Source organism: Cololabis saira, chromosome 3 (assembly GCF_033807715.1).
Source record: "Cololabis saira isolate AMF1-May2022 chromosome 3, fColSai1.1, whole genome shotgun sequence".
Taxonomy (NCBI): domain Eukaryota; kingdom Metazoa; phylum Chordata; class Actinopteri; order Beloniformes; family Belonidae; genus Cololabis; species Cololabis saira.
In genome coordinates this window covers 51,570,202-51,592,348 of record NC_084589.1, presented here as the reverse complement: position 1 = coordinate 51,592,348, position 22,147 = coordinate 51,570,202, and the positions used below count along the sequence as shown (strand labels likewise).

General features: G+C 41.9%; 1 protein-coding gene across 4 annotated transcripts in view; it reads left to right on the top strand.

The window, feature by feature from the left end:
- The window catches only part of si:dkey-199f5.8 (beta-1,4-galactosyltransferase 3), a 57,910-nt gene extending 39,677 nt beyond the window's left edge, over positions 1-18,233 (top strand). For all 4 annotated transcript variants that reach the window (XM_061717765.1, XM_061717764.1, XM_061717767.1 and 1 more), the window contains exons 4-8: positions 11,581-11,816; positions 14,296-14,483; positions 14,609-14,731; positions 17,511-17,615; positions 17,725-18,233. In XM_061717765.1, the coding sequence (XP_061573749.1) occupies positions 11,581-11,816; positions 14,296-14,483; positions 14,609-14,731; positions 17,511-17,615; positions 17,725-18,100 (1,028 nt within the window). In that variant the 3' untranslated portion in view covers positions 18,101-18,233. The remainder of the gene's footprint in view (positions 1-11,580; positions 11,817-14,295; positions 14,484-14,608; positions 14,732-17,510; positions 17,616-17,724) is intronic.
- Positions 18,234-22,147: the final 3,914 nt, after the last annotated feature.

Here is a 22,147-nt window from a genome sequence, read left to right as displayed (position 1 = left end):
GGTCGTATTTCTTCCTCTTGATGAAATATCCACAGAGTTTGTTTCACTTGGCCGCCCTGTTTACTGTTGACTGCTGCCTTAAGCACGTTGCTAGGCAACGTGGTTGATGACATCATTTAAGCTCGCTGGAATGGAAAAGGGAACTGAAACGGTGGGAACCGGTTTTGGACGAGAACCGGTTTTCGATTCCCATCTCTGATGTTTTTTCCTTAACTTTTATTTGGAAATCAAAATGTTCCGATTATTATTATCATTAATAATATTATTATCAGCATTATTATTATGGTTGTGGAAAAACCCATCACATGCTATTTAAGGTTCTTTCCAACCAGGGGCCGGATTCTCCAATATCTTCTTAAGAAAATCTTAAGAAATGTCTTAAGATCTAAAATTAAGAAGTTCGTAAGAAAGTTCTTAAGTGCAATTCCTCAATATTTTCTTAAGAACCATCTTAGGAACTGTCATTTCTTACGAATTTCTTATTTTTCTACTTAAGAACTTCTTAAAATATTGCTGTTTTTGAAATCACTCAATCAATTCAGTAGCTCCAGCAGACCGTTCAGCAGTAGCAGCCAAGTATCCCAGAATGCATTTCACCAACCGTTCAGCAGTAGCAGCCAAGTATCCCAGAATGCATTTCACACCAAAACGACAGCGGGAGCCGAGAGCTAAAAGCTGTTTTAATTTCCGCTGTAGCGCTGTTAATATGCCACTTTATTAAGTTTTAATATTCAGTTTATCCAAATAACGCCTGTTGAGAAATTTGCTCCGACGTTTTCGGGGATGAGAAGAGCCGGCGGCCGCGGGGAGCAGCAGCAGCTGTTACCATGGTAACAGCAGCATTAGCTCACAGCCGGGGGGAGAGGCGTGATCGCCGGGTAAAACCGCGCTGTCGTCCCGTTCTTAAGAATGTTTTGAGAATACGGCCCCAGGTGAATAACTGAACTGAAACTGAGCGTCTGAGTTACCGAGAATAAGACCTGATGATCCAGATTTCAGTAGATTTAATTAAACATGTAAACGGGTCAGAACCTGCATGAGGCGTCTCCATGCAGAATGACAACGTAGTATGATTTTTAAAGCTTAAAGGAGGATTCATTCTTACGATTGGAGTAAACAAAAACATCTTTAAGGTCAGAGTTAATCTTTTGGGGCAGAATACCAGTCTGTACTTTAGTCGGGCCGAGGCTGAATGTTGCTGCTCTCAGCAGTTTTGCTTTAATCAACTGGCCAAGGTGGAATTTTCCGTCACAATTATTATCATTCTGATTATTATCGTAGGATGTTTATATTCAGGAGGTGAAAGGTCACTGCTACGTCGTTCTACCTGCTGGCTGATGTGATCAAACTGGTTATTTATAGTTGAGCCCGGCTGGGGATCAATTCAAATGTCAAGATTCGATATTTTTATTTTATTTTTTTTAAGTTTTTTTTGGGCTCTAGTGGCCCTTTATTCAAGCTGCAGATATGAAAGGGGTAGAGAGAGATCGGGGATGACACGCAGCAAAGGCGCACAGGCTGGGATTCGAACCTGCGACCGCTGCAGGAGGACTGTAGCCTCAGTATATGAGCCGCCTCTTAACCCACTGTAGACACTATACTATAGACTATAGACAATTTATGCAATTATAACTGAAAACTTTAATGTTTTCATACCTTTAAACATATTTAAAGGCAAAAACATGGCACCAGTTATTCTTGTGTCCAACTAGGGCTGGGCGATATGGACCAAAAGTCATATCTCGATATTTTCTAGCTGAATGTTGATACTCGATATATATCGATATTTTTTCTGTGCCATAATTGGGGTTTCCCCCAAAGCATTATAGCATAGCATCTCTGTTAGCATCTCTGTTAGCATCATTTTTTCTGAGGCAAACCCTTAAAAAAACAGTCAGTTTTAATACAAAGCCTCGTGCCAAATGTCACACAGGTTCCTTTATTAACAGAGGTCTGCACAATATCAACATGTATAAAACAAATGAAATAAAAATAAACTGCCTGCATATATAGAATAAAAATGCTTCTTGAATAAAATAAAACAAATATCCCTTTCCTGCATAACAATTAAATTAAAATACACTGTGCAATTAATACAATGTAGACAGTAACAGGCAGACTTTTCCACTGAGGTTGACAGTTGTGCAAATAACAAAACATTTGTGCAAATCTCAAATAAAACATTCAAGTCAATTTGTCACAAAATAAGCTATTTCAAATTCATAAAAAAAAAAAAAAAAAAATTTTTTTTTTAGAAATCGATATAAACGATATTGTCTCGTACCATATCGCGTTTGAAAATATATCGATATATATTAAAATCTCAATATATCGCCCAGCCCTATGTCCAACACAAGATTCCTTTTTTCGGGCATAGACAAAAAAAGTTGTAATGTAATGATGAAAAAAAATCAATCTTTAGACATACGTATCGATTTTTAGGAATTAATGAGAATCGATTTAGAATCGGAAAAATTTATAGATTTTTTTTTTTTCAACACGGGCCTACGTTTGGCTGTAAAGTTCCCATAATTCCCTGCGTGTTCCTCCGTGCTGTTTTCACGCCAGCAGAGTTAAACTACAGCGAGTTCAGAGCGAGTCACGTGTGAAGAGCAGGAGTCTCTCCTCATCGTTCCTGATTATTAAGCAGCGCAGCGCTAACATTACACCTGATGGACGGAGGAAATGAAGAGAATAAATAATAGACGGTTGATGTGAAGTTGTGGAGAGTCCAGGGAACGTTTAAGATCGTTTCCTAATCAGGAAACTAACGTTGAGTCTTCAGAAGATGCAAGAAATGTGTCTAATTGTGTGTCTGAGGTTTAAGGCCCGTTACGATACGGTGGTTTCCAGAGACCAGAACCTGACCCCCCATCAGTCCTCACATGAACAACGGCAGATAAAAACTCTCCTTTAGGAAGAAAGTCCTGAAAATGTTTCATATTTGTTGCTGATAAACGTTGAGTGTCGGATCATCTCGGTAAATCCTCTCCTGGAAACAGGACCTGGTTACTCCAGATAACGAGGAAATGCAGTTAAAGTAAATCCTCCTCTCGCCGAGTCCACCTGGTACCGGGCAAAGCATGATGGGACATCAAGCGCGAGAGAGCTCAGCTTTAATCCCAGCAGTGCAGTTTCCCCCTGAAGGAGACGGAAAGCAGAGCTGGGTCATGTGACGGCGGAGGAACCATCACATACTGACCAGTGGTCTTGTTTCTGTCAGCCTGTTTCCATTTAAGTTTAGTTTAGTCACGTTCATTCTCCTTTTAGTCGTGTCAGGTTTCAGTCGACTAAAAGTCTGAGCATTTTAGTCTTATTTTAGTCAGAATTGTCCATTTTAGGATCCATCAAGCAGCAGTTTACACATAAAATAAAACATTCGTTATTATTGACTGACCAAATTGGGGGCTAAGCGAAATGTTATCTGGAGGCCCCGCCGCCCTCAAACCTCTCCCCTTCCCAAACGTATCATCGGTACAACCGTATAACCTTATAACAACATGCTGTTTAACTTGACAACCCGTCAATTATAACAAATGTACGGTAGGGCTGTTCGATTAATCGATTTTAAATCGTAATCGCGATTATGTAATTAGAACGATGTTAAAACGTGAAACTCGTAAAATCGATTTTTTTTTTTTTTTTTTTTTTTACCTTGTCTGCACACATATTAATGATTGATACCATATTAATGATTGATGGAAATACCTCTCAATACCTGCGACAAGTGCCCCATGGGAGAGGCTCTTTAGTGTAGGAGGGGGCGTTGTAACCATGGTGATATACTAACACGCCACCGGTAGACCGGCTCGTGTTCCAGCAAAAAACTTGCAAATGTGAATATCAAATGTAATGACTGACATTACACACCTCTACCTCCTTCATGGGTTGATTATTATTTAGCATGCAAAGACCCAGTTTAGTTTAATTAGAAAATGTCTTGTTTTATTTAATTGGAAATATAACTTACTGTATGTTTGCAAGTGCTGATTTGCTCATTTTTTTTTTTTTTCAGAGATAAAACTTTATATTTTATTATATTTTTTAAAACTTTTTTTCAACTTATTTTACAGAGTTTTGCACTTTATTCATTCATTTTTGGTTTAATAAGAGCAAAGTTTGCACTTAAAGCCCAATGGGGCAAATGTTCAATAAAAAAACAGCGTATTTGAAATCATTTCTTTGCCTTTTGTCAATTCACAAAATAATCGTAATCGGATTTTGAGAGAAAAAAATCGAGATTTTATTTTTGGGCAAAATCGAACAGCCGTAATGTACGGTAGATAAAGTAGTTTGAATGTATGAGTCAAATGAAATAAAAATAAAAAATCAACCTAAAAATAATAAATAAATATTAAATTTAAAACTGAAATAAGCAAGTCACAAATAACGATCAATTACTCATCAAAAGTAAGTTTCCTCCACCACCTCAATCCCCCACAAAAAACTGAAAGCAGGTCTAGCAGGTCTGAAATCAGAGCTAAACACGCACGTGTGCCTTTTACAGATGCACATTTATCTCATTAAAACTAGTCAAACTTCTTAACATAAATTGATATAAATCTTTAGCCAATTTATTATATATTGGCTAAAGTTTGTAGCTTATATACCACCAACTGGTCATGTGACCACTCCTTTTCAACAGAGGTGAATGCATACGGCGTTAACAAGGCGTTCAATAAATGTTCATGAGTGCTGGAAAAACACTCCAGTCTAGACAGAGATGGAGACAGATTCCTATCTGAGCGGCATCAGGTGTTTGTGCTACAAAGTTTTATTTCAACAACATATCCACCTTCAAGTGAAGCATGAGTTTCCGCGTGTTTTGCCTTTTTTTCCTCGCTTGCTCCGGATTTGTGACGTCTTTTGGATGAAAATGTGAAATCTCTGCAAGAGCCTGCCTGCGTTCCATCATGTTTTTTTTAACCAAAATCATTCAAATTCAGAGGGCTGGGCGACATCACCTCAAATCAATATCACCATAAATGGGACAGTTCTATCTCGATAACGATAAATGCATGATAAACACAATGGTATGGTGGACCGTTTGTCTCTACTTTCATGAGGCGTTTAAACCCTCCCAGTGTCCCATCGACCTCCTCCAGAAATAACAAATAATACATCGTCAAATAGGACCTTTTATTTATTCATGCTGTGTCTCTGGAAAGATCCTAGAGACAATTTCTGTTGTAATAGACCAGGGGTCGGCAACCCAAAATGTTTTAGAGCCATATTGGACCAAAAAACACAAAAAGCTAATATTTCTGGAGCCGCAAAAAATAAAAAGTCTTGTATCAGCCTTAGAATGAAGAAACACATGCTGCATGTTTCTATATTAGTTATAATTGGGGGAAGATTTTTTTTTTTCATTATGCACTTTGAGAAAAAAGTCGAAGTCGAGTTGAAGTACAATCTTGAGAAAAAAGTTGAAATGTCGAGAAAAAAGTTAAAATTTCGAGGAAAAAGTTGAAATGTCGAGAAAAAAATCGAAATTTCGAGATTAAAAAGGAAAGGAAAAAGGAAGAAAAAATGCCGAGATTAATGAGAAAAAGTCGAAATGTCCAGAAAAAAGTTAAAATCTTGAGAAAAAAGTCGAAATGTCGAGAAAAAAGTTAAAATTTCGAGGAAAAAGTTGAAATGTTGACATTAAAAAAGGAAAAAGGAAGAAAAAGAGAAAAAAGGGAAAAAAAAGAAGAAAAAAAGGTCAAACATTTTTGAAAAAGCTACAGGAGCCACTACGGCGGCGCTAAAGAGCCGCATGCAGCTCTAGAGCCGCGGGTTGCCGACCCCTGTTATAGACGCTATATAAATAAAATGTAATTCTATAACAAAGAAAAACACTGTAGGGGCCGTTGTCTCTTCACAATATTCATGATATATTCAATAATTAGTCTTTGTGCTGTATTCATTATTATTATTATTATTATTATTATTGACAGCAGTGATCTCATTCTGCTCTAAACAAACAAAAATATTTTTTACTTAGGTTACCTCCACTAAGCATTCATGAAACGCTTGAAGCTGAAACTCAGACCTTACCTGGCAACAAGAAAAATCTATTTTCTGACAGTCAAAATAGACAATCAGGCCATTTCTGTAATCACAACACGGAATTTTACCCACATGGGAAAACTGACATCAGTAAACGCAGTGAACGTCGGTAAATTCTCGGTTTATCGCCCAGGCCTCTTCAAAAACCACCTGTTTCTGGGATGGGGGAGCTTTTAGCTCGGTGTCAAACGTCCGTGTTGCACAACGGTTTGGTCAGGGTTAATGATTAACCACAGAGCGGCGGTCAGAACGAAAACCGACACGTGGAGCTCGTTAATGATTGTTTTGCTCCGTGAAATCACGGCTCAGTGTAACGTTTTGTTTCTGGAGAAATGGGAGGAAACCGGACCGTCGGGTGGAGGATGAGTGCGTAATTTCTCTTGTTACCACACAAACCTCAAACAAGTTTATCAACCAGTTGGTATCTCTTTTGAGTTCTGTTTTTATTCATGAGAATGCAGCTTTTCCAGTACCAGTATCAGTCCTTAGTGTACTCTTTGTTTTACAACTTCCTGATACTGAATGACTGTTTTGATGTTTTCCAGTCAGGTTTCTCTCCTTCTCTCCTTCTGGCACAACACAACAGGGACTATTTTGTGTCTTTAGGTAAAAACTAAACTAATGTGGAGTTCCTCAAGGTTCAATACTGGGGCCTCCGTTGTTTTAACATCTATACGCTCCCACTCACTCAAATTATGACGAAGAATTACATGTGTTAGCAGAACTATGCAGATGACACACACGTATATATAAAAGCATCTCACCAGGAGACTAGACTCCAATTATACAATAATGTCGGGTGGAGGATGACTCCGTCATTTCTCTTGTTACCACACAAACCTCAAACAAGTTCACCAACCAGTTGGTGTCATTTTTAAGTTCTGTTTTCATTCATGAGAATGTAGCTTTTCCAGTACGAGTATCAGCCCTTAGTGTACTCTTTGTTTTACTTCTTATCTTTAATCTTTTTCAACATTTGAACAACTTCCTGATACTGAATGACTGTTTTGGGGTTGGGGGGGGGCGGAGCTTCTTGCACAACACTTGTTTGGTTGGACTCCGATCTAAAAGACAGGGACTATTTTGTGTCTTTAGGTAAAAACTAAACTAATGTGGAGTTCCTCAAGGTTCAATACTGGGGCCTCCATTGTTTTAACATCTATACGCTCCCACTCGCTCAAATTATGACGAAGAATTAACTGTGTTAGCAGAACTATGCAGATGACACACACGTATATATAAAAGCATCCCACCAGGAGACTAGAATCCAATTATACAATAATTATAATAATAATTATACAATAATCCAAACACTGGTCAAATTGATTGATCAGATAAAGCTAAGAACCAAGCCAAATTTGTGCCTAATTTTGAACTAAAAAAAAAGGAAATTATGCAACGTTTCATAAAACCTCTCTCACAATCGGGCTGACGTCAGTGCGAGACTTCCATCGCCGTGGAAACGGGCCTTTTGTTACCTACATCGTGGCTCAGTTACGCAGCGAGTGTAACGTTTAGTTTCTGGAGAAACTGGAGGAAACTGCCCAGAAACCGCACCGTCGGGTGGAGGATGACTCCGTCATTTCTCTTGTTACCACACTAACCTCAAACAAGTTTACCAACCAGTTGGTGTCACTTTTAAGTTCTGTTTTCATTCATGAGAATGTAGCTTTTCCAGTACGAGTATCAGCCCTTAGTGTACTCTTTGTTTTACTTCTTATCTTTAATCTTTTTCAACATTTGAACAACTTCCTCATACTGAATGACTGTTTTGATGTTTTCCAGTCAGGTTTCTGTCCTTCTCTCCTTCTGGCACAACACAACAGGGACTATTTTGTGTCTTTGGGTAAAAACTAAACTAATGTGGAGTTCCTCAAGGTTCTATACTGGGGCCTCCGTTGTTTAACATCTAAATTCTCCCACTCACTCAAATTATGACAAAGAATTAAATGTGTTAGCAGAACTATGCAGATGACACACGTGTATATATAAAAGCATCTCACCAGGAGACTAGACTCCAATTATACAATAATGTCGGGTGGAGGATGAGTGCGTCATTTCTCTTGTTACCACACAAACCTCAAACAAGTTCACCAACCAGTTGGTGTCACTTTTAAGTTCTGTTTTCATTCATGAGAATGCAGCTTTTCCAGTACCAGTATCAGTCCTTAGTGTACTCTTTGTTTTACAACTTCCTGATACTGAATGACTGTTTTAATGTTTTCCAGTCAGGTTTCTCTCCTTCTCTCCTTCTGGCACAACACAACAGGGACTATTTTGTGTCTTTAGGTAAAAACTAAACTAATGTGGAGTTCCTCAAGGTTCAATACTGGGGCCTCCATTGTTTAACATCTAAATTCTCCCACTCACTCAAATTATGACAAAGAATTAAATGTATTAGCAGAACTATGCAGATGACACACGTGTATATATAAAAGCATCTCACCAGGAGACTAGAATCCAATTCAAACACTAATCAAATGCGTTGATCAGATTAAAAAGTGGATGTAGGAGAATTTTCTTCAGTTAAATGAAAACAAAACAGAAATAATGTGTGAAGCCAAAGAAGAAACATTAAACATTAAACTTCCGCACTCAGCGTCAAGTAGTGAAGCTAAAAACCAAGAACCAAGCCAAATTTGTGCCTAATTTTGAACTAAAAAAAAAGGAAATTATGCAACGTTTCATAAAACCTCTCCCACAATCCGGCTGACGTCAGTGCGAGACTTCCATCGCCGTGGAAACGGGTCTTTTGTTACTACGCCGCGGCTCAGTTACGCAGCGGCGAGTGTAACCTTTTCGTTTTCTTCAAACAAGTTCACCAACCAGTTGGTGTCATTTTTAAGTTCTGTTGTCATTCATGAGAATGCAGCTTTTCCAGTACCAGTATCAGCCCTTAGTGTACTCTTTGTTTAACTTCTTAATCTTTAATCTTTTTCAACATTTGAACAACTTCCTGATACGGAATGACTGTTTTGGGGTTGGGGGGGGCGGGGCTTCTGGCACAACACTAACCTGGTTGGAGTCTGATCTGAAAGACAGGGACTATTTTGTGTCTTTAGGTAAAAACTAAGCTAATGTGGAGTTCCTCAAGGTTCAATACTGGGGACTCCGTTGTTTTAACATCTAAATTCTCCCACTCGCTCAAATTATGACAAAGAATTAACTGTGTTAGCAGAACTATGCAGATGACACACGTGTATATATAAAAGCATCTCACCAGGAGACTATAATCCAATTATACAATAATTATAATAATAATTATACAATAATCCAAACACTGATCAAATTCATTGATCAGATAAAGCCAAGAACCAAGCCAAATTTGTGCCTAATTTTTAACTTAAAAAAAAAGGAAAATATGCAACGTTTCATAAAACCTCTCTCACAATCCGGCTGCCGTCAGTGCGAGACTTCCATCGCCGTGGAAACGGGCCTTTTGTTACTACATCGTGGCTCAGTTACGCGGCAAGTGTAACGTTTCGTTTCTGTAGAAACCGGAGGAAACTGCCCAGAAACTGCACCGTCGGGTGGAGGATGAGTGCGTCATTTCTCTTGTTACCACACAAACCTCAAACAAGTTCACCAACCGGTTGGTGTCATTTTTAAGTTCTGTTTTCATTCATAAGAATGCAGCTTTTCCAGTACGAGTATCAGCCCTTAGTGTACTCTTTGTTTTACTTCTTATCTTTAATTGATTTGACATTTGAACAACTTCCTGATACTGAATGACTGTTTTAATGTTTTCCAGTCAGGTTTCTGTCCTTCTCTCCTTCTGGCACAACACAACAGGGACTATTTTGTGTCTTTGGGTAAAAACTAAACTAATGTGGAGTTCCTCAAGGTTCAATACTGGGGACTCCGTTGTTTTAACATCTATACGCTCCCACTCACTCAAATTATGTATTTTAATTTGTGTACTTGCCGATACCGAGTACCGATACGATACTTCTACCACAAAAATAACTACTGTAGGCTAAAAGTGCAATGAATTGGAAGGTTTTATTTGCAACAGATAAATTCAATAAAAATAAATAAAATGAGTAGAATAACTATTTTAAACAAAAAAAAAATCTTTCTGTCTAAATAAAAAGTCATCCAGTGCTATATATATAACGGCAGCACTAGCAAACTCCATATACTCAGCTTTATGATGCGTCTTGAGATGTTTTATCAAGTTGCTGGTATTAAACAACATATTCTCCTGTCCTCCTCTTGACACCTTAGCAGCACGTAGCTTGCACTCAACTCTTTTTTTATTTTTTAATGCATTTTCTTAGGGCTGAAACGATTCCTCGAGTAATTTGATTACAAAAAATTATCGAGGAATTTTTCTCTGCCTCGAGGAATTGTTTAATTTTGCAGCTCAAAGCAGGTGTTTCGCCCGGACAACGTTTAATGCGGCACAACGCGCTGACGCTGCGCACGTAAAGGAAGAAGAAAGAGGCGGCGGATTTGTTGGTTTTAGTAACATGCCAGGCGATAGACACATGTAGCTCAGTGCTTAACTTTTATTTTTAATCCACTCTATATTCTTGTGGTCCGTTCTCTTATATGTTCCCCCTCTAACCCGGTACATACATAGGTTCCTCTAAATATCTGTTCCCGCTACAGTTTTAAAGAAAATACAATACAGCAGGAATCAGAATTATATTTTTAACATTGCCAAAACTCAAAATCTTACAGACTTTAACTTAAAACTTAACTAGAACTTAAAATGTGCTTGACACAAATGAAAGTTCAATTAAAACACGTGGGAAAAACACCTAACCTTTTAAGTGATGTGTTATCAGGTGTAATGGCATTTTTAGGTTAGAAATAAGAACATTTCTTGGTAAGATCCTTAGTTTTTTGAGTGAAGGCAGTGGATTTGGTCGACTGGTGTAAATTCAGGGTTTTTAAATGCACAGCCATGAACCTACTGGATTATATAATTCAGTCTTAGTGATGTCAATTAACATCTTATGTATATTTATAATTGCTCTTTAACTAAACAAAAATACAGGACTGTCTCAGAAAATTAGAATATTGTGATAAAGTTCTTTATTTTCTGTAATGCAATTAAAAAAAACAAAAATGTCATACATTCTGGATTCATTACAAATCAACTGAAATATTGCAAGCCTTTTATTATTTTAATATTGCTGATTATGGCTTACAGTTTACGATTAAGATTCCCAGAATATTCTAATTTTTTGAGATAGGATATTTGAGTTTTCTTAAGCTGTAAGCCATGATCAGCAATATTAAAATAATAAAAGGCTTGCAATATTTCAGTTGATTTGTAATGAATCCAGAATGGATGACATTTTTGCATTACAGAAAATAAAGGACTTTATCACAATATTCTAATTTTCTGAGAAAGTCCTGTATGTTTTATCCGATTACTCGATTAATTGATGGAATTTTCAGTAGAATACTCGATTACTAAAATATTCGATAGCTGTAGCCCTACATTTTTTAAAAGTCTTTTCATGTAAAGTCTCCTGATGCCGAATCCAGATTAATGGAAGTCTCCTGTGTTTGCAGGCGGGCCGATCCACGTCAGCTTCCCGTCGGGCCTCACCCTGGACGAGGTTCTGAGGAAGAACCCCCTGGTGGAGCGCGGCGGCCGCTACCGGCCGGCAGGCTGCGAGGCCCGGCACAAGACGGCCATCATCATCCCGCACCGGCACCGCGAGCACCACCTGAAGTTCCTGCTGTACTACCTGCACCCCTTCCTGCAGCGGCAGCAGCTGCACTACAGCATCTACGTCATCCACCAGGTGAGGCGGCCGCGCCGCGCCGCACGCACCCGCGCCGGCCGTTAACTAGAGAATGAGCAGTACTCAAGTTGTAAAAAGAAATCAGGGGGGATGGTGGATTTGATCATATGGGAACAGATAATTTGTGCTGATTACAAATAATATAATATATTACAAATAATAGCAGTGACCAAAACACCTGCAGAAATACTGCAGGAATGACATAGCAGCAGTTAAATGCAGCCTTCTGTAAGCTTTAAATATCCACTTATCCACCTTATTGAGTTACAGACTTTATTGGTTATGTTCAAGGCAAAAAGCAGAATATTGCCTGAAAATATACGTTTTTTTGTTTTTAGTTCAGAAGATAAGAACCATAGGAGGAAATTTGATTTTAAACATCCGTTTGCACGCACCACTTTAAAACAAATGTGTATTTCAGTATGTGGTGTAAAATTATGGAACTCCTTGGCAGCTGATTTGAAGGATTGTAGAAATATTCACCAGTTCAAAAAATTGTACAAAGACCATACAATTAGACAATATGAATTTAACGGGTAAAATATATTTTGTTGTTTCTGTTTTTATATTGTTGGTGAGTTAGTGTGTATGTTTTCTTATTTTTTTGTTTTTTTCATTATTCCTTTTTTTTGGTATTATATAAGTATTGATTGTTGAACAGACGGACAGACCATCTTTATATGAATTGTTTTATTTTTTTTTGAGAAAGGGGCTTGGCATATAAGGCTTTCTTCTTCTTGCCCCTTTTCCATCATGGAATGGAACATATGTGAACTATTCCCATGATATGGAATAAATAAAAATGAAATGAAATGAAATGTTTCTGAGCTGTGGAGACAGAGCGCCCTCTGGTGTTCGTCCGCGGGACGTTCACGCTGTTTCCAGCTCTGCTGCTTCTGGAGTCTGATTCAGGGCCGGCCCGAGCCTCCGTGGGGCCCTAGGGGGCCCTCTATTACTGCCAATAATACTGATTATTGATCATTCACCACTATAAACTTATTCATGTTCTTCCCTGTCATTACAAATACACTTGTAAAACTAGATGTAAGAACTTTTTGTTGTAGTTAGATTGTAATCCACAGGGATTAAGACCATGGAAGCTGCGGAAGAGAATCAGGGCCAGGCAGGAGAAAAATAACACAAGTATTTTAGAGGAGGAAGATTTTTTTTTTTTCATTATGCACTGCGAGAAAATTCAAAATGTCGAGAAAAAAGTCAAAATGTCGAGAAAAAAGTCAAAATGTTGAGATTAATGTTGTAGAATTTTGAGAAAAAAAGTCAAAATGTTGAGAAAAAAATCCGCCATCATAGATTAGACAAGCTAAAATGATTTGTTTACTGCATCAGCTGTTGCAATTTCTTTCTTTTTTTGTACTTTAAATGGATATTGAAAGGCCTGTTTGAGTTATTTATTTCTTAGTTTATTTGTTTCATACAAATAACTTTTTGAATTTTTTGTTTATGTCCAAAAAAGATGTTTGGTTGGACACAAAAATAACTAGTGCCATGTTTTTGCCTTTTTAAATATGTTTAAAAGAATGAAAACATTAAAAGTTTTCAGTTATAATTGCATAAATTGTCTATATTTAAGTACTTTATATATATAGAGTGGCTGTGGGTCCTTAAAAAGTCTTAAATTCAATTTTCTTTGCTTAAATAAAGCTTTTAAATGTCTTAATTTGTTTTAAATCTCAATCCAGTTTCAGTCCAGAAAGATATATATATTTGGGCTGCTTTTCCTTGTTTTTGCTAAATATTTAGGAGAAAGTATTCACGAAAAAGTTTCCATTATTGCAGAGAAAAGTAGAAACTTACACAATAAAGTCACTGGTATTTTATTTGGTTTAATCTACTTAATTTAATTGTAGTCTTTGTTTGGAGCCTGAACTTTTTTGGGGCTATTTATTGGTGTTGTGAAGCTTGACATTTATTACGCATTTAATAATTTATGGTTTTAACATGGAGAATGTTTGATTATGGCTGGTCTTTCATCATTTCTGTGGGTTTTACATCACGTTTGGGCTGAAATATGTCAGATCTGGCAACCTCGACCTCAGCGCTGGATTTCTTAGTGACTTAGTGTCTTTTTGGTCTTAAATTTAGTTTGAAAATGGCATTAAAAAGTCTTTTGTACACTGTCTTGGGGGTTAAATTAGCATAAAATGCTAAAAACCAAATTCTCTAAAATTAAAAACCGAAAAACACTGAAAATGGAAAAAATTTAAACGGAATTTGGCAATAAAAATAAGACTGATTTCATTGGGCAAATATAGCCTAAACACAAACAAATAACCTTAAACTAATTGAAAAGTGTCTATTTATTTAATGTTAGTGATGTGACTGATGACGTGTTATGAAGTTTAGCGGCTCTTGCATCAAAGAGAAAGGCGTTCAGCACCACGGACAGCAACCAAATACCATGTTCAGTTTAAGTGAAATGTAGTTCGATATGCAACATTGCGACGTCTTTGCTCCGCAGGCCGGGAACTACACCTTCAACCGCGCCAAGCTGATGAACATCGGCTTCCGGGAGGCCATGAGGGAGGAGGAGTGGAACTGCCTGTTCTTCCACGACGTGGACCTGATCCCGGAGGACGACCGCAACACGTACGCCTGCGACGCCAACCCCAAGCACGCCGCCATCGCCATGGACAAGTTCGGCTACAAGTAGGTCCCCCGACCCCGTCCTCGAGGCCACGCCTCCTCCTCGAGGCCACGCCTCCTCTTCGAGGCCACGCCTCCTCCTCCGGTCCACGCCTCCTTTTTCACCCTCTGTTTTCCTCTCCCTCCAGGCTCCCGTACAAGATGTACTTCGGCGGCGTGTCGGCGCTGTCGCCGCTGCACTACCTGAAGATGAACGGCTTCCCCAACAACTACTGGGGCTGGGGGGGCGAAGACGACGACATCGGAGTCAGGTGAGGGTGAAGGGGTCAGGTCGATGAATACAGTTACTCAATGAGATCAGGGGACTGTAGTCACGTGGTGACACTGAAATATAGAGTTGAGTGTCATCGGCATAAGTATGGTAGGAAATGTTGTGATGTTCCATAATCTGAGCTAGCGGTAGCATATAGATGTTGAATAGAAGCGGTCCGAGAATGGACCCTTGAGGAACCCCACATGTGATCTTGGTTCTCTCAGACTCATGGTTTCCTATTGACACAAAAAAGGCCCTATCATGCAAGTAAAATTTGAACCATTGAAGCACAGTGCCGGTAAGTCCCACCCACTTTTCCAACCTGCTGAGTAGCATGTTGTGATCAACTGTGTCAAATGCAGCACTGAGATCCAGTAATACCAGAACAGAGGATTTTCCTGCATCAACAATCATGAACAAGACACAGTATTGATCAGAAAAAGCAACATCGTTCACCACAACCTCTGAGATATAAGACCTTTGGAAAGAATTAGATCTAATATGTGACCTCTGTTATGTGTTGGATCTGTAGCATGCTGGGAAAGGTGAGGGGGGGGCGACAGCGGAGTCAGGGGAGGGGGAGAGGGGAGGAGTTATGTGAGGGGTGAGGAGTCGAGTGAGGGGGGAGGAGTCAGAGCTTTGAAACCGCCTTGTATTAGATGTCTGGCCTGAATGAAGCAGTTCGCCGCCTCCAGCTGCCTCCGGTAACCGGTAACGTCTAACGGTGACATCTCTAGTAACGTTTCCGGTAACGTCTGTTGTGCAACACAGAGGGGCTTGGCTGTCCAGTTATCGAAGGTTATTAATAATCTTATTGAAGAATTAATAATTAATAAAGTTGACTATTTATCAAATTGAATGATCAAAATGATAATAATTCTCGTATGGGGCACCACCCTGGGCCTTAATCCAGGGAAATTGATAACTTTAATAGCAGAAAGTCAGTCTCAGATGATTAAGGTTTAAGTATAGTATAATATAATTGAAGGGTGAGATTCGAGCACTGACTCTGTCAAACAATCAGATGTGACCAGAATTGCAACAACAACCACTCATTAAAAATCAATCAGAATTTATTTACATACGGGTATCAAAGCAGATGTAAATAAATACCCAAATAAATCCTGATGGCGCACTACATTATTATAAAACCATTAATTAACCAGAAAACGTCAATAGAAATGAAATGAAACTTAAATGCATGGAATGAAAAAGAAATCAAAGCAATAATAAAGATGATAAAGAACATCTACAGTTCAAAACTTGGTTGTAGTGTTTAAAGATGGCGGGGCTTCTGTGGTATTTAAAGATGGCCCAGCCCTGACCACGCCACGTTTTAATTAGACCGGATGGCAAACGCAGCATTTCAAACGCGAATGACTGGCAGAGAACAACGACTACCAAATAATCGAACACGATAATGATAACAATGATGATGAGTGCGGGTTACCGTCGGGCTGATGAGCGCGTGGCCCCGGACGGGGCGGCGGGATGCGTCGCGGTCTGATCTGGGCAGACTGACCGGAGAATCCTTCCAAGAGAAACTCAGAACGGAGAAAGAAGTTAGGCAAGAGGAAACGGGGTCTCACCCTTGATCGGGGCCGAGCTTTGAAGCGGCTTCCCCCCCCTTTCTAGCTCCCAGGGACCGTGGACACGTGAGGTGGGAGCCGGAGCTCCGGATGAAAGTTGAGGCCAAGAGTTAATTGGAGCCGGAGCTCGGGGATTGCGGCTCCGCGGACCGCGGCTTCAACCGGTCCGTCGCGGGCCTTCCGCCTCCCCCCAGCCGGGGGGGGAGAAAGGAGATGGGATCTTGGCCCGGAGCCAAAGATCCAGCTGTTCCAGGACGTGATGTTGTGGGGAAGAGAAGAGAGCGCAGTGCGCTCCGTGGTCCCGAGGGGGGGAAGAAGGTGTGATCCTGAGGGGCTCTTGGCACGAGGCCAAGCTGGACGAACCGACCAGCTTGGCTGATGAAGAGAGAAGAGAGAGGCGTCTTTTGGGGGTTCCTGGTATTTAAAGGCTTTGGGGCGGGACTGGCCAACGGGGCAGTACCCCCCTTTTTCGGCCGTGCAGAGGCCTGGCTTGTGGGCTCCACTGTGTCCGACCCCCCCTAGGTGTCACAAACCTCAGGGAGTCTGTTCTCTGGTCTTTGGACTGGCAGGAACCCCGCTGGTTTTATGGGGTTCCACTGTCTCTGACCCCCTCTAGGTGTCATAAACCTTGGTCCTGGCTCCGGGGACTTTTCGCTGTCCTCCTTCGATCTGGAGCCATGCAGCAGGGGTCATAAAACTCTGGCTTCAGGAAGAAGGGCCAAAGTCTGGCTTTACTGGCCAAGCGCCTGGAAATGTGCATCCAATCATGAATTCATAATCATTTATAAGTTCAGAGTTCACATGAGCACATGGGCGCGGCACAACATGTCTCTAGTGACGTCTCCGGAAACGTCTCTAGTAACAGCTCCGGCAACATCCCCGGCAACGTCTCCGGCAACGCCTCCAGTAACGTCTCTAGTAACATCTCTGGTAACGTCTAACGGCAACATCTCCGGCAACGTCTAACGGCAACGCTTCCGGTAACTAGTTACGTCTCTAGTAATGTCCCCGGTAACTAACGTCCCCGGTAACGTCCCCGGTAATATCTCTAGTAACGTCTCCGGTAATTAACGTCTCCGGTAACGTCTAATGGTAACATTTCCGGCAACATCTCCGGTAACGTCTCCGGTAGCGTCTCCGGTGACGCCTCTAGTAATGTCCCCGCTAACGTCTCCATGTCGTCCTCAGGGTGTCTCTGGCCGGGATGTACATCAGCCGCCCGTCGCTGAAGGTCGGCCGCTACAAGATGATCAAGCACAAGCTGGACAAGGGCAACGACGTCAACCCAAAGAGGTACGTGGGCGGTTCCGACCCGCTCGCCGCCCGAGCCGCCCCCCGGGCGGTGATGTAACCTTTGCTCCGCCCCCCGTGGTGATGATGTAACCTTTGCTCCGCCCCCCAGATTCAACATGCTGGCGAAGACGCGGCAGACGTGGAAGACGGACGGCATGAACACGGTGGAGTACGAGACGGTGTCGCGGGAATACCTGCCGCTCTACACCAACATCACCGTCAACATCGGCACGGAGGCCGGCCTGCAGCCGCTCGCCCGGGCGTCGACCCGCGGGGCGGCGGAGAAGCTCCCGGACAAGACCGCGAACAAGACCGCGGAGAAGCCCGCGGAGAAGCCCGCGGACCGGCTCCCGGACAAGCCCGCGGAGAAGCCCGCGGACCGGCTCCCGGACAAGCCCCTGGACCGGCCCGCCACCGGAGCCAAGGAGAATCGCTCCGCACCGGAGAATCGCTCTGCACCGGAAAAGCGCTCCACGGCGGGGTAGCGGCCGCCGCCGCTGCTTCCTCCGTGGTTCCAGGAGGCTGCAGAACTGAACTCCGGTTATTCCGATTATTCCTCCACAGAAAGTTGGACTCTATGAGTTTGTATATTTACGGCGCCGTGGTCGCCGCTTAAACCTCGAGGCCTTAGATCTTCTTCTTCTTCTCTTTCTCTCTTGTGTCCCTCACTTCCTGCTGGACGCTGCTCAGAGGGGCGGCAGCGCCACGCCCCCTTAAAGCCACGCCCCCTCCCAGGTTTCCAGGGCGACGGACGGCCCTGGTCCTCCCAGAGCCTCTTCTTTGTTTGAGTGAAACGAGGTTTTGTTTAGAAATGTGTCGGCAGGTTTTTAAACTGCTGCGTCTCGTCGCTCCGAGTAAAGAAACAGACACACAAACAAACAAACACACAAACAAACAAACACACAAACGTGCACCGATGCTGGAAACGTCCTTCAGGTGCTGCTGCACTTTAACCCCGTCAGAACTTCTGGCAGAACCACACAAAAAAAAATGGCTCCAACCAGATCTGACCAGTTCTGATGAGTTCCAACCCGGGTATCACTGGTTCTGATTGGAACCAACCAGTTCTGACCAGTTCTGACCGGTTCTGACCAGTTCTGACCAGTTCTGACCGGTTCTGATCGGTTCTGACTGGTTCTGTTTTGTCTCATCGGGTTTCTACGACCCGTTTCTCACGTGTCTGGCTCCACCGGGGCAGCGCCGCCTCGGTTCCACCGCTGATCAGTAATCAATCACGCGGGTCCGAGCCCGGTTCTGATCCCGGTCTGAGCCCGGCCCCCCCGGTGGCGCTGGTACCGGTACCGCCCGCCCCCCCGCCCCCTCGTCCCCTCGTCCTCTCCGACGGCTGATTGTTCAGAACGTTCCTCTATGCAGCGAGAAAACCGGAAACCAAAGACGACGAGCTGCGAGGGACCCGGACCCCGAGAGACGTCGACCTTTAACCTCCTTCATATCGGCGGCTCGGTTCTGGTTCTGGTTCTGGTCCAGCAGCCGGGCCAAACGGACCCCCAGCTTGTTTTTCTAGAGACGGATATTTTTCTGAGGTGAATCTAAAACCTCTTCGGCCTTAGCGGCACGTGGCGCCCGCGCGGCCGCGTGCTAGCAGCTATCAGGGTGCAGCCGGGTGGAGGTTCCACGGCCCGGTCGGTGGGCCCGGTGGACCCGGTGGGACCGCCTCCTCCAGGCGGGTCGGTGGTGGGATTTGAACTGGGGGATTGTGGGGGTTTTCTGCTCTTTGTGATTCCTGCACTCCAGAGTGGCCTTAAACTGATTAATAAAGTGATCACGACGATCCCGGTGTCCTGGTGTTTTTAACGGCAGCTCAACGTGACTGTTGGATCCCTAAATCAACATACATAAATGAATAACTTAGGAAAGACACAGAGACTGTTAGAAATGATTTTTCAGGCCTTCTGCGCAAAAGGGAAGCAAAGTCGGAGCTTGCAGAGCAACATGGCTCTCGGTGGCTCTCGACGAAATGCTTGCCGGCTCCCTTTTTGCATCAGGTATTTATTGAAAAACTGGCGTCGGCTATGTTAAGACAACCAATGGTAGACAGTGCATGGACAACGGGAGGAAACAAACAGACAAACAGGACATTCCAGTTGAAGAGCAACTAATCTATGTTATGCAGAGCAAACAGACATCCTTTCTGTTGAGGGTTTTCCAACAGAATTGTCCAACTAACCATGAGACAGTTGTGGACCAGCCCAAACCCCTGAGTAGTTTAGGGAGTGGCTGTTGTAACTGGTAACATGTGATCATCATGTCTAAAACACAGTCAGCTCTCTGACTTGACTCTATTCTGATTCTGGTAGTTTCATAAAGACAAATTAATTCAAAAAGGTTGATTAACCTCACATTTCCCTCCTCTTTGTCATTTTGAAACTTCAACAGTAACCAAAATAAAACACTCCAGTGTCATCGTAAACATACAGGTAATGAAAACACAGAACAGTACAAGGACAGTAATAGTCGGAATCATAATTTCAGTCATTATGTCAGCATGACTCAGTAGTGAAAAAGATCATTCCATCTCTCTCTCTTTGCAGCTCGTTGTAGTCAGTCAGTTTGGGCTAGTCATCTTCAGGCCCGTGGCTGGTGAGATAGGCATCAGGTGAGTTCTTCAGCGGACAAAGGTTTAGATACCGTCCGACTTCCCGCCTACTCAAGGCCTGGAACATTTCCCCGCTAGCTTTCACTGCAACTGGTGAACGCAGTAGATCGTTCAGCAGCCTTTACTGCTGTCGGTGCTGTCGGTGTCCTGATTTGGACAGCAAAAGGGCCCGTCCTGAAGGAGTGATGACTTTTCACCACTCGACTCAGGATCTGGTCGCCCATTTCAGCAGTTCCTGCTTAGGAGAGGGAGAGGAAGAAACAGCAGCTCACAAGAACTTTGAACATTGTCATGTACATTTCGACTAATGGCCGGCATTCAGGCCATGGTTTTCCTGAGCCTTAACTTAACAGGCCATTAGTTCACTCCAAGTATGAAATCCATATGAACAACTTCAAAATGGATAGGTCCTTTCGGGACACTGAATACTTTTAGGCCTCATATTGCCTTACATGTTGTATCTGTAACATGTCGGAAAGCTCCTACAAAAACATTTTTAAAAGGGTATTTAGTATTTAATCCTCATGATGTATCATATGTACATACCCTTACTCACTCCTGTATGAGCCATAGAAACTCCCTATGGCTCAACTTAGCCACCAGGGGGAACAGATTCCTTGGAAGCACTAGTTTGCTTCGCACCACACAAAGGCCTTCTGAAGTTACAGTAGCACCTTCATTTAGCCAAATGTCTGTCTCTCTTTGCAAGAGCATTGTTTCGCATGTCAACAGGGGATAGAGGGGGGTCAGGACTGCCTGAGTCCCGACTCCTCCCCAGATAAGTGGCCCTCCCACTTTTTGACCTCTGCATCCTGGCAGGTCGGAGGTTTGACCTAATGATTCTCTAGGGTCGGATATCTTTATGTCCCCCAGAGATCCCCCCCCTCCATCACCTTAGATTACATGGGGGTAAAACCTGTTAAATTCTGTCTCCCACCTTAGATTAGACTACAGAATTTCTTATTTCAACCCAAGTTATGGTTTTATTAAAGTAACACCACACAAAACTGTCCGTGCAGCAACTTTCCTGCAACGTAAACAGTATTCTTCAGTGAACTTATATATATACAATAATTCACAGTCACAAAACGTCGGACCGAAGGAAGCATCCTATCAAATAATGCCTTCTCAACTGTTGTTGAGCTCTATTGTAGCAAGTTCAAAAGGAATGCCAGAAAATTGTCAGAAAATCATCTCCAGATGAATCATATAGTCTTCAGGAGATTCTTAATCTTCTGTTTGCATGCTGTAATGCAAATGCATGTTCTTCTATGAAGACACAACAATTTGATTATTTAATTTTAAATCCAAACCTACCCAGCCAATTTGAAAACTGGTCTGTATCCCAAAATGGATCTGCAAGACTATCAGCAGCTTTCACCATTTCACCTATTTATTTATTTATTTATTTATTTATTTATTTATTTTAGCCTTCTTTCTGTTTACTCCTCTTTCTATAGAGGTCTTAACAAAATTGTGGGATAAATTCCAATGGGTAAACTACACATAGACAAAAACCCACTAAACGTTAAGCACAAACTTCAGATCATCTGCATGTGGGTTTTGGATGAAACCCCAACCTGATGACGCTGTCAATCATCAGTAGTGATTTTACAACAAACAAAATAAAGAAAAATGATTGACATATTTCACGCTTGTATAAAAATCAAATCCAACCTTACACATCTCAATGGCAAGAATCACATTTCTATACGATCCGGGTAGAATACAGTATTACAAAAGCAATCTGCAATTTGAATGGTGAATTAACCCAATTTGAAAATTCTATGATTCTATGCCTCCATTCATGGCTTAGAACGATAGAAAAACTATATTTCTCCATTTCTATGTTTTTTCTCAAGAGGAGAGCTTCACCTCACTTCACTTCACCACTGAACCCAACCATGAACCTGAA